A 12,433-nucleotide genomic window follows, 5' to 3' on the forward strand; every position below is an offset into this window, starting at 1 on the left:
TTTGGTAATATCTTTCGACAACCGTAATATGACTGATATTGTTGATTGTTTCCCATATCTACATGCTTATTCAAACGAAATAATCTAAAGGAAGAATCTATATTATGAAGATGCTTTTTAAAATGTTATTCATAATACCAAACAATTGAAAAAGCAGAAATACCCACTGTGTATGAAATAGCCTAAGAAATATTTTATGCATCTAAATCTTAACAAAAAATATTATATAGCAAGGTCAGAAAGTGTGACATGACATTGAAAATATGCTATGTTTAGGGTTAAATATCCATAATGGCATGTGTATGGATAAGAATAGGAGAGTGTATAGATAAGTCAAAATTAACCTTAGGAAAAGGAAGACTTGGGAATGATTTTAAAGAATTTTATTTATAATTTAATCAGTGCTGACACGTTAGCACAATTAAAGTAAATATATATATACATATTTAAGTATAGTAAGAATTTCAAAAAGCAAAATGAAAAGGGGCTAACAAACTAAAATTCAATGGACATGTAAGAATAGATATTGGAAGGCATTCTAGAAAGGGGAAAAACAGTAAAATATTGACACAATAAATAGCAATCTAGAAGAAGAGAGACCAATACTATTACGATATTTATAGTCAGGAATTCCTTGAAAGAACCTTAGAACTGTAAAATTTGTGTCAAAAATATAGAAGTGTTTTAAAAAGTTTCTGTTGTTCATGCTTAACAATGCTGGTAAGGCCATAAATAGGTGTGTCTGTAGCAAACCCATAAAGAGACCTGCTATTTTTTTTCCCTGCTGATTCTAGTCAGAGATTTACCTTCACTTTGCATTTTTTGTTTCCAATTCCTCTAAGATGTTTATTCATCCCTCATAGTATTCTGAGTATTTTTGTCAGTGGCTCTGTTTTCACAAAGAACCCATCCGCATACTGGCTCCTCACCATACATGAAGTCACAGAAAATAGGATCAGGAATTTTCTGCAACTTTCTTCCCATGATTTTTTTTTTTTTTTTCTCTCTCTCTCCTTGGTCTTTGACTTTGGAAAGGACCTAAATGAAAGGCAAACAACTATGAATTGCTCTTTCAAATATAAAAATAGTTTTAAAAGAAATTTATGGTCAAGTACTGGCTTTCTATAAAAGATTCACTTTAAAGACTGGTTATAAATTTTCTTAAACATATTTTACTCTATTTTTGTCAAAGTATACACAGCAAAACAGGTTCCCATTCAACTATTTCTACACATATTGTTCAGAGACATTGGTTACATTCTTCACATTGTGTCAACATTCTCCTTATTTCTACTCTAGTTGTTCCATTCCCGTTAACTTCATCTGCTGCCCCCACTCCCTACCCCAAACCTTCTTATCTGTGCTTTAGAGTAAATGTAGACCATTTGGTCTCATATAGTTAATTTTTTAAAAGAGCACAGTATTCTTGGATGTGACACTCCTTACTTTTTGAGTTAACCTGCTATTTAATTAAAAGGTGACTTCAGGGGATCTTTTCAGTTCAAGGTTTAAACAGTATCTCAGGGCAGTTGTCTCAGGGATTCCTCCCACCTCAATGGGTCCAGTAAGTCTGGATTGTTTTGAAAATTTGACATTCTGTTCCACATTTTTCTCCATTTCTCTCAGGATCCACTTGCTGTGACCCTGATCAGGATGTTCAGTAGTGGTAGCCAGGCACCATCTAGTTCTTCTGGTCTCGGGGTAGAGGAAGTCATGGTTCATGGAGACAGTCAGTTCTGTAAACCAGTTTCTTCTCTGATTCTTGGGTTTCCTTCTTTGAATCCTTTATTTTTTATACAAATTCTTTAGAAAAATTACCTTTCTATGCAGTTGATTGAATTTCAGCCACTCTTTTCAGGCCTTATCTGAGCAAACAAATAACCATGAATTAAATGATATCCAGAAGCCAAGGGGGGAGGGGGAGAGAGAGAGAGATAAGCAGACAGACAGATAGGTCAAATAGTAGAATAACATTGCTAGGGAGAAAAACAAAAAACCAAAAACTTGTATTCAGCCTTTAACTTGCTAGCTGATTTTCTAAGACTATCAAATGTGAATTATCTTAAGAAAATGCCTGTGGGAAGGGCATGGCCTGCTTCTTCTTTAATACAAATTTTAATACACAAAGACATAAAGAACAATTGCTGGGACTCACATACATACCTATATACCAATGTTCTTGCAGCATTATCCACAATAGCCAAAAGGTGGAAACAATCCAACTGTCCATTAACAGATGAATGAATGAACAAAATGTGCTCTATGCATACAATGGGATCTGATTCACCCTGAAAGCCATACTCCTTCCTATATGTCAGCCTGCTACCTGTCTTTAAGGATGTTATTGCTGTATCTCCCTTCCATGTTCTCTAGTTTTATTCCATCACCTGGAACCTTGTGTGTTGTATTGTCTCTCAGTTCATGGTAAAAACTGTCAAAAGACCTTGTAGAGTTTTGATTTTTTTTGGTGGGGGGGGGGTAGGGGAGGGTGTTGATTTGAACTAATGTGTGGGCTCTTTGTCAAACCTTGCTAGTCTATAATCATACACTGTATTTTCTGACTCTCCAAGTTACGATTAGTTTTTACTTTTATTTAATACTGGGCGATTATCAATGTATTTTTTAATTATCTATCTGCTGCTCATAGTTCAACTGTAACGTAAAAATGAATATACTTATTTGATGCTTAGTCTCAAAATTTCTATTTTAAAGTGTAAGCTAATGACGAAAATAATCTTGTTCCAATTTTACAAGCCAGGTGTAGTACACACAATACCTACCTTGTTGCCTTTTTGCTCACATTGTAAACTTAGATTATTTTATTCTTCTAATAGTGAAAAACCTGATGTGTTATCCCAGGAGTTGGGGATGGAGGGGGAGGAGTCATCCACTGAAGACCAGATGAGAATGAAATGGGAAAGCCTACATCAAGAATTTAGTACCAAGCAGAAACTACTACAGAACGTTCTGGAGCAAGAACAAGAGCAAGTGGTATCAAACTTTTTGCTTTTATATGTTGACAGTATAAAAGGTGTGCAACACGTGCGAAGGAAATCTAATTGTGCAGTAATCTCTATTTTCATTATTAATTCCAAAATAAGAAATGAAACACAAATTATTCAACATTTTTCTTAACAGCCTGTTTCACCTATCACAAAAAATGTTGTTGTTGTTAGGTGCTGTTGAGTCGGTTTTGAGTCATAGCAACCCCATGCACAACGGAACGAAACACTGCCAGATCCTTTGCTGTCCTCACAGTCGTTGTTATGTATGAGCCCATTGTTGCAGCCACTATGCCAATCCCCAAAATACGTATATTTATCTGTGAAAATTTAATTTCTAGTACTATTTTTTCCTCAGAGATGATTAGTATCTGATTCCTCCTTAGCATAACCCATTAAATTTTAAGTGCCTCCCTTTTTTTTGGAAACCTTGAAAATTATGGATGCTCTAGACACATCTAGGACAAAAGGAATTCCACAGACATGGAACTAAATTGTCAGGCCATCTTATTTTCCATTGCTATTTCCAGGATTTAATAATTTTAAAAGATCTCAATCAGAGACATATTGAGACCTTGGTGGATCTATGGTGAAGGGGAAGTTAGAATGGTTACTGATCTATCTGGAGGGGTCTTTCTCAGGAGGGATACTGTATGTTGCTTGGCTTGGTTCCAGCAAGCATGTCAAATCCACTGGGATTGAATATAGCGATAGAAAGTTATAGGTAGGTAACTGGTATTCGTTTATTCTAAGCAGAAGCAGGGCAGTGGTGGTTCAGTGGTAGAATTCTCGCCTTCTGAGTAGGAGACCCCGGTTCGATTCCCAGCCAAGGCACCTCATGTGCAGTGACCACCCATCTGTCAGTGATGGTTTGTGTGTTGCTACAATGCTGAACAGGTTTCAGTGGAGCTTCCAGACTGACACGAACTAGGAAGAAAAGCCTGATGAAAATCAGCCAATGAAAACGTATGGATACAATGGTTCCATGTGCAGTCAGTCACGGGGGTGGTGCAGCACTGGGCAGCATTTCGTATCGTTGTGCACGGGTTCGCCATGAGTTGGGACTGACCCTGTGGCAGCTGACAACAACAACGGAAGCCAGGGAACCACAGTGAGCCAGGGGACTAGACCCCTTAGAGAGCTAGTGGGTGAGCCAGGAATCCCGGCACGTCTGGGCTCCAGCGGGATCTTGAAACTAGAAGCCTCGCCCCACGTCCTGGGCCAGCATTGCTCATCTAGGACAGATGTCAGAGTAAATTCTAGGATCTTTACTGTCAGTCTGGGAAGCTGCTGGTTTCACTCCTTGGGCCAGGACTAGGTTAGTGACTGGGAGGAACTTAACTTGGAAGTTATGGAGGGAAAGGCAAGAACTGGCAAAGGAGGCATTATAAAACAAACACTTCACCAGGGTACAAAATCAGATGTTCCAGGATTAGCTGAAAGAAGATGGTTTAAATGTCATAATGTGACCCCTCATCTATGAGGAACTATGCCCAAATCACTCCAGAGCCATGCGCTTCTGTCCCGTTTTATGAAGTCACAGGGCACTTTCTGCCTCCTCACTCCTCTTCTCTGGCCTGGGGAAGCCTTGCTGCAGTCTGCAGGAGTAGTCGCCAGCCCTGGCTCTCCAGTCCTACAGGCAGCTGGAAGCACATTTCACCCTGGCAATGGGGCGCTACACCTTTAGCCTGTACCTCCTACCCGTGGTTGAATTACTCCTTGCTCATGCCCCTGATCAAACATCTCTTAGACATCTAACTTGGATTCTTGATTTTTTATGTAGGTTTCCTAGACTTGACTGCTAGCTCGTCTTCATATTATAGTATTTCTCCGTTACCTTGAATATAAGAGGAGTTTACAAGGCTAAATCAAGGACTCCTTACCCCACCACCAGTTACCATCAAGTCAATGCCAACTCATGACAACTCCATGTCTGTCAGAGTTGAACTGTGCTCCGTAGGGTTTTCAGTGGCTGGTTTTTCAGAAGTAGATCAACAGCCTTTCTTCTGAGGCACCTTTGGGTGGACTCAATCCTCCAACGTTTTGGGTAGCAGTCAAGCACATCCGAGGACTGCTTATATTTACATTATTATGAAATGCTGTTTATCTGGCAATATTTCAAGGGAAAATCTTCAGTCTTTTGTGACTATCATAAATCTGATTAATCCAGGACAATCCTTATAATATTCCATGCTTACTTCTTATTCTCCGTTCATTAAATATCCGACCCCTGCATCTCACCCATTGCTCATACATTTACAGCATCTGCATGATGCCTCCGGAGTTGCAGGACTGGGTGTCGAGCTAGCTCTTGCCTTGCAGAGCTGCATTTTCTTTCCATCAGGGCTGGACCCCTGCATCTTCCATGCTGGGCATACTGGCCCACCTTGTCCTACTGCCGCCTGTAATCCCCCTTGACACCTGGACTGTTAAAGTTTTGATTCTGGTTCACATCTCACTTCCCTTTGGAAGTAGAAGTGGAAGCACTGAATGTTCTTTTATGTAACAGTTTTGCTTTTGAGTGTTTTCTTTCAGTAATCATTGGTCATTTGTCCAAGGTGCCTCCCGTGTTGTTCTCCTTTCTTTGGTGTGAAGAGGTATGGTAAAAGGTAGGGAAGAAGCTATTGGGCAAGAGGAAAGGCAGTGAACATTTAATGAATACTTTTTGTGTTGTGGGAGTTTACACATCCAACAACACTGGTATGAACATTATCTCCACTTTGCAGACCTGTAAACTGAGGCTGGGAGAGGTTAGATAACTTCTCAGGGTCTCATGACTAAGAAGAGAGGGAGCTGGGATTTTGATGTAGATCTGTCTGATTCCAAAGTCCCTCCTTTTACTGTCTTACTACAATTTTGTATTGTCTTGTCAGTAACTGGATCTAGTTAGCGCCCTCAAGTGTGAAAGCAGGTACAGTTTTTGATCTAAAGTTTAGTAGGTCAAAGGGCATTTCTGTCTCAGAGTGCTTTCTCTTCATATAGTCCTTTCTAACATAGCGCCTCTGTGCAGAGCACTGTACTCAGCCGACCTCAGGATAAGACATGATGCCTGCGTCAAAGAACCTATAATCCATCCAAGAAATATTTCATCCATTTATGCAAAATTAAGCAACCATAGTGGGTTCTGTAAGCAGGAATTAAAAGGACAAAGAAGGGAAAAGCTTCTAGAGTAGATAGGAATTTGTGGGAGTGCATTTTAAAGAGATGCTGAGTGGTGGACATGCCCAGCTACAGGAGGGAAGGAGCCTGGCATGTTTACAGGACAGTGAATAATCAGCTTGAAAAAGTGTAGGAGACTGAGATTAAAACTAGAAACATTATCAAAAAGTTTGAATGCTAAATCCTGTTATAGTGCTTGCTGAGGCGACGTTGTGTATGCCTAGAAGAGTTTAGGGGAGGTAAGTTGAATACAAGGAGCTCTGGTGGTGCAGTGGTTAAAGCGACCGACTGCTAACCAGAAGTTTGGTGGTTTGAAACCTCCAGTGAATCCTTGGGAGAAAGGTGTGGCAGTCTGCTTTTGTAGAGATTTACAGCCTTGGAAACCCTGTGGGGTCCCTATGAGTCAGAATTGACTCAGTGGCAGTGGGTTTAGTTTTGTTTTTTTTTTTTGTTTTTTTTTTAAGTTGAATAATGAAAGCAAAGAGATCAGTCCAGGTCTAGTGCTTAAAATGGATTATTTCACCAAGATGGCAAATTGAGAGAAGGGCTCTGAGAAGATTTTAGGCATCTTCCCATCACTTTTCACTTTTATTTTTAGTCCATCAGTGGAAGCACGACCTTTGAATCTGGTCAGCACACTCAGTGGGCATGGTGTGATGTAGAAGGCATATTTCTCTAGAAGAGCTTTTTATAAGGCTAGTTTTCTCAGCATCTACTCCAGCGTGCATTTTCCAATCAGAAACTTGGGACACGATACCTATGCTCTTCAATAAGCTGCCCTGTTTGCCTACAGCTTTACAGCAGGCCAAACCGGCTCCTGTCTGGCGTGCCACTCTACCAAGGGGACGGGCAGGCCCAAGCCAAGTCTGCCGTCACATCGTTGCTGGATGGATTGAACCAGGCCTTCGAGGAGGTTGCATCCCAGGTACGGCTGTGCTAATGGTTTGCTTTTGGATCTCAGTTTCTGTGATGTTGTCGCCCTCCTGTGCATCACCCAACACTAGCGATTAGCCCCAAAAGCAGCAGAGCCACGGGACCCTGGCTCATCTTGGTCTTCTTCTTTGAGTCCTCAACACACTATGACCGACTCTTCGTCCTTTTGTTTTTGTTTTCAGGGTGGAGGGACAAAAAGGCAGAACATGCACTTGGAACAGAAGTTGTATGATGGGGTCTCAGCTACTTCCACTTGGTTGGATGATGTTGAAGAACGTTTATTTGTTGCTACAGCTCTGTTACCAGAAGAAACAGAAACTTGCCTCTTCAGTCAGGAGGTAAGTTTGCCGGCTGGTGTTTGTGAGTGTGTAGCATTGCAAAGTGCTTGACATTTTGATACTGGATAATTAATTTTATGCATAAAGACGATAAAGCAGGAAACAAAGCAATGAGGTACAAATTAGATGTATTTCCAAGCAACCTAATGCAGAATAGAATTGCCTAAATCTAAATAGTTCTCAAAGATGTTTATGTTTTGCATTTTATTCTTTCTTTTGTGTATGTAGGAGGAAGAAAAAAAAGTGGAGGACTTTTTGTAGAAACACTGTTGTGTATGACAAACCCTCCACATATGAAACGTAGGCTAGAAAAAAAAATGTACTGAATTCCTAAATTACACTTTATAAAGCTTATTTTTAATGAAATGTATATTATTTTTAGTTAATGAGGTAAAGTTCCTAAGAAAAATCTCTTTAACAGCAGTGTCCCTTAAATGTGTAGAAGTATATGAACGAGGTTCAACTTGCTTTATGTGTAACTACTACTGAGTACTAAGTGTGATATTTGGGGACTTTTGTGAGGAAATGATGTGGATTTGCAAATAAATGTATGGATCTATACACTGAAATGTGCTTTCTCTTTTATCAACCCTAGACTCTTGCCAAAGATATTAAGGAAATGTCTGAAGAAATGGATAAGAACAAGAATTTGTTTTCCCAAGCATTTCCAGAGAAAGGTGATAACCGGGACGTTATTGAAGACACTTTAGGCTGCCTTTTGGGCAGATTATCCTTGCTGGACTCAGTAGTAAATCAGCGATGTCATCAAATGAAGGAAAGACTTCAGCAAATACTAAATTTCCAGGTAGGTAAGACAATGTCAAGGGACTTTTAACCATTCTCCAAATATATTCCGTAATAATCAACAGCATGTCTTATTGAGGTACATTACAGACCAATTTTTTTTTTTTTCCAAATGTACAATGAAAAGCAAGAATGTACAAAAAATTTAGGGTATCGTACTAATTAATTTCATGCTCCTAGAAATGGAAGATTGAGCAAATCACCCGATCAAATTAAGGACTAAGTAAAACATTAAGTTCAGCCAACCCAATTCAAATTCGTGGCACATTACGACTATAATTTCCAGTTAATAATAGTGGAGTTTAAAACATGCTACCAAAGAAACATTCAGAAAGTGCTCTAATATAGAAAGAACCCTAGACCCCCAAACTCAAGAGCCTTTGAAAGTGCCTGTGGCCTAATTACTCTGACCTGTGTTAAAATGTGTGGCATTACTTCCTGATCATAACTCCTCAGATTCATGGCCTTTTAGCCCCAGATTAAAGTTCTGTTGCCAACTAAATAATTGTATGCTTATGAAACTTTTCTTTGACTGTATACTGAAGCAAATGCAAAAGGCGCTCAGAAAATTTTAGTGTTGATTCTCATTCCTAATAAAAAGCATCCTTTAGAAATACCTAAGTTTTAGCTGAATACTTTTTTTCAACACAAACCAGATTTATAAAGAAAGATGCATGTAACTAGGGCTAAGAGTTTAACGTAAAAATTTTATATGTAAAAAAAAAAATACTGTAAAATGTCAAATAAATGTAATATTAACCATGAATCAAGGGATTTTCAAGATAATTCATCTAGAGGAACAAATTATCACTGCTTTCCAGTAGTTTACATTCTTAAAACTACAAAGTAAAACATTTTTATATTATATTTTTATTCACAAAGATTTTTCATGTGTGTTATTGTATTTAATCTTCACAACATCCCAATAGCTAAGCACTGTTCTAAAATTCATTTTGCAAAGTCAGGAGGAGAGCAGTAATTAAGGACGTGGGCTTTGAAGTCAACCCTCCTGGGTTCAGATTCTGTCTTTGTCACATACTGCTGTATAAACCTTAGCTGCTTAACATCTCGGAGACTTGGTTTCCTCAACTGTTAAATTGTGCCTATAGTAATTGCCTCATAGAGTGCTCATGGAGAATTGTAGGAATGAAATCAATTAAAATGTGTAAAATACTTTGAGCAGTGCCTGGTATGCACTCAGCAAATTTTGTATTTATTGTTATTGCCATTAGTGGTAACATTATAACAGACACAGAGTCTGAAACCATCAAAAAGGTCAAATTACTTCTCCAAAGTTACTCCGCCAGCAAGAACTAGAGCCAGGATTTGATTCAAAGAAGATTTTGTATTTTATATTATTAGGGTGATGGAAGGGGAGATGGAGAATAGTTCATCTATTGGAGGTATATTTTGAAGTAAGAACATTTGTTGATGGTTTGGCTATGGGAGTGAAGGCAAGGGAGACTGCCGGGAACTCCAGGGATTCTGGCTGGAGCATCTGAGGGGCACTGACTGATGGATAAGACTGGTGGATAACATGCCATGGACCAGTGGTTGAGACTGGGTTGATCGCAATTCCATTGACTGATTACCAGGCTGGGTAATAATATGTAGTAGAATTAAGATAGTGGGGTAAAGAATCTCAGTAGACACTTGCATATGCAAATCTGTGGCTTAGAGGCTTGACCTGAGCTGGATGTTTGCGTACATACCTGTCAAGTTGCGTAGTACATGGAGAAGAAGGAGCGCTTCACTTGGAGTCAGATAAGCCTGCAACGATTATTTGAGTGTTTTGTTTTAATGCAAGATCCAGTTGCATGTGCATGTACACACAGTAAATCTAACGTCAGCGAGACTGTCATGTAATTTATGAAACTTATCTCATTACTTTAAAATTTGTCTTGCATAAACTAATGTGCTGAGTTAAAACATCATCCCACTCTATCAGCCATGAATGAGGTGAGGTTAATTAAAAAGATAAATCTATCACTCAGAGGCATATTCCCCTATTTGAATTGCGTTTGCTATGTTAAGTGTCTTTGGTACTTTTAAACGTTACTGGTAATTATAACCAGTCACAGTAAAATATAAACTAAGCGTGGATACTCTGGCACTTTGTTATAGGGGACCAAGAGAAGAGCATGTCATCATGAAATTCTTTTTAAATCATGTTCTGTAGTTTTCTTCTGCCAACGACTTTCTGCTTGTTGGTGGCCAGCTCACGAACAAAAATGGACATTTCAAAGTGTTTGTGTTCCCACTTAATTGAAAGAAAGAGTTCCAATGTTAGTATAATTAAAGGTCAAGCCACAAACGATTTTCTTTTACTTTGCACAAAACACCTGGTATGTTCTTGGTGCTTTTGGAATTGAATGACTTCATTTTCCTTGTACCCTATGAGCATTTGCTTTTGCCAGCCTCCTAACATTGTTCTATACCCAGAAGACTACTTGGAAGAATGCACAGATGTTATGTAGATGTATATTATCTGTACGGAGTCACAAGCAAGTTAATTATTAACTATTTGGTATTTAAAATTTTTCTATTCATAGACGTAATCCCAAATACATTTCCTGGATATGTAATTTAGTATTCTAAGCTATTTAACAAATGGAAAATGAAATCATTCTTTAGTAAACGAGTGAGGCAGGACAACTGACTTTAAAACGTGAAACTTTCTACAGATCTCTCTCTCCAACGATTAGAATCCTGTCCTTTTATGCACTACCAGTAATTCCAGTGACTACAATTGAGAAAAAATTGCAATGTCTCTGCTTTGTGTGCAATATATGTTGTTGTTGTTGAGTCTATTCTGGCTCATAGTGACCCTGTATGTCAAATTAGAATTGCCCCATAGGGTTTCCTCGGCTATGATCTTTATACGGCAGCAGATTGATATGTCTTTTTTCCTGTGGATCTTCTGGTGGGTTTGAAGCACCAACCTTTCAGTTAGCAGCCGAGTGTTTACAGATGGTACCACCAGGGCTCATTGTGCGATACATAGACCCTCAATATCCTGCTGTATCACGTATAATAATTAAAATGGTTAAAGCCTCGGTGTTTTTATGTTTAAGAAAATATCAGCATCCATATGATTATTAGCACCTTTTAAAGTCTTTTATTTTGTAATTTTTAAATCAACCATAATTCCCTGTTCTACTGTCTTCTGACCAGCCTCTCCCAATAATTAGCGTGAATCCACATGATGGCGGTGGGCTTGGTTGTTTGGTTTTCAGAAATGTGAAGTCACTGTTCTTTTGTCTTGAGTAGAATATAATTAAGATAGAAAATATGCTATTAAAAATATAAAGATGGTACACAGGAAATATACACACACACTTTTCATTTCTAACCTGTGCTATGTTATTTGTAATTATCTACTCACTTGGATTAGCTGAACTAATGAATGGGAGACATCTGTGAATGTACATAAGAACAGATGGAAGTGTCATATCAGTTCTAATGACCCTCATGACATCACCTGAACATGGGTCAATAATAAAAACATTATCATAATTCATATGCGGAACTCTTGTTTCTGGCATTATTTTTCCTGTGCTGTCATTATAATGTCCTATTTAGTCTGCCACTAGGCTTACAGATTGGTTTGGGTTTGGCTTAGTGACAAATATTACCTTTTAGGATCAGAGGCTACTCGCTGATTCTCATGTTCAGTACTATATTTTCATTCTGATTTATTTTTGGCTGCATAATTCACTCTGTTTTGCTTTGTAGTCACGCATTTTATGTTACAATGCTTCTACTCATCCTTAAAGTCTTCTTGGTGTGGTTAATCCTTTTCTTCATGAGGCAGAACTTTAGCACTAAGCACTTAGTTGTGTGCATGTATTTAAGAGTGAAGAGTGAAGAGGACTTGAAGCACTTACTGATGAAGATTGAAGACCACAGCCTTCAGTATGTATTACACCTCAACATAAAGAAAACAAAAATCCTCATAACTGGACCAAAAAGCAACATCATGGTAAATGGAGAAAAGATTGAAGTTGTCAAGGATTTCATTTTATTGGATCCACAATCAACACCCATGGAAGCAGCAGTCAAGAAATCAAAAGACGCATTGCATTGGGCAAATCTGCTGCAAAAGATCTCTTTAAAGTGTTGAAAAGCAAAGATGTCCCCTTGAAGACTAAGGTGTGCCTGACTCAAGCCATGATATTTTCAATCGCATCATATGCA

The 12,433-nt window shown here is 38.6% G+C and overlaps 1 protein-coding gene across 16 annotated transcripts in view; it reads left to right on the forward strand.

Annotated features, from left to right (window-relative positions):
• Positions 1-12,433, forward strand: part of SYNE1 (spectrin repeat containing nuclear envelope protein 1) — a 540,309-nt gene that overhangs the window by 398,057 nt on the left and 129,819 nt on the right. For all 16 annotated transcript variants that reach the window (XM_023728949.1, XM_004368822.3, XM_023728947.1 and 13 more), the window contains 4 exons: positions 2,835-2,991; positions 6,955-7,086; positions 7,277-7,432; positions 8,028-8,237. In XM_023728949.1, the coding sequence (XP_023584717.1) occupies positions 2,835-2,991; positions 6,955-7,086; positions 7,277-7,432; positions 8,028-8,237 (655 nt within the window). The remainder of the gene's footprint in view (positions 1-2,834; positions 2,992-6,954; positions 7,087-7,276; positions 7,433-8,027; positions 8,238-12,433) is intronic.

This window comes from Trichechus manatus, unplaced genomic scaffold (genome assembly GCF_000243295.1).
Source record: "Trichechus manatus latirostris isolate Lorelei unplaced genomic scaffold, TriManLat1.0 scaffold00002, whole genome shotgun sequence".
In the NCBI taxonomy this organism is placed as follows: domain Eukaryota; kingdom Metazoa; phylum Chordata; class Mammalia; order Sirenia; family Trichechidae; genus Trichechus; species Trichechus manatus.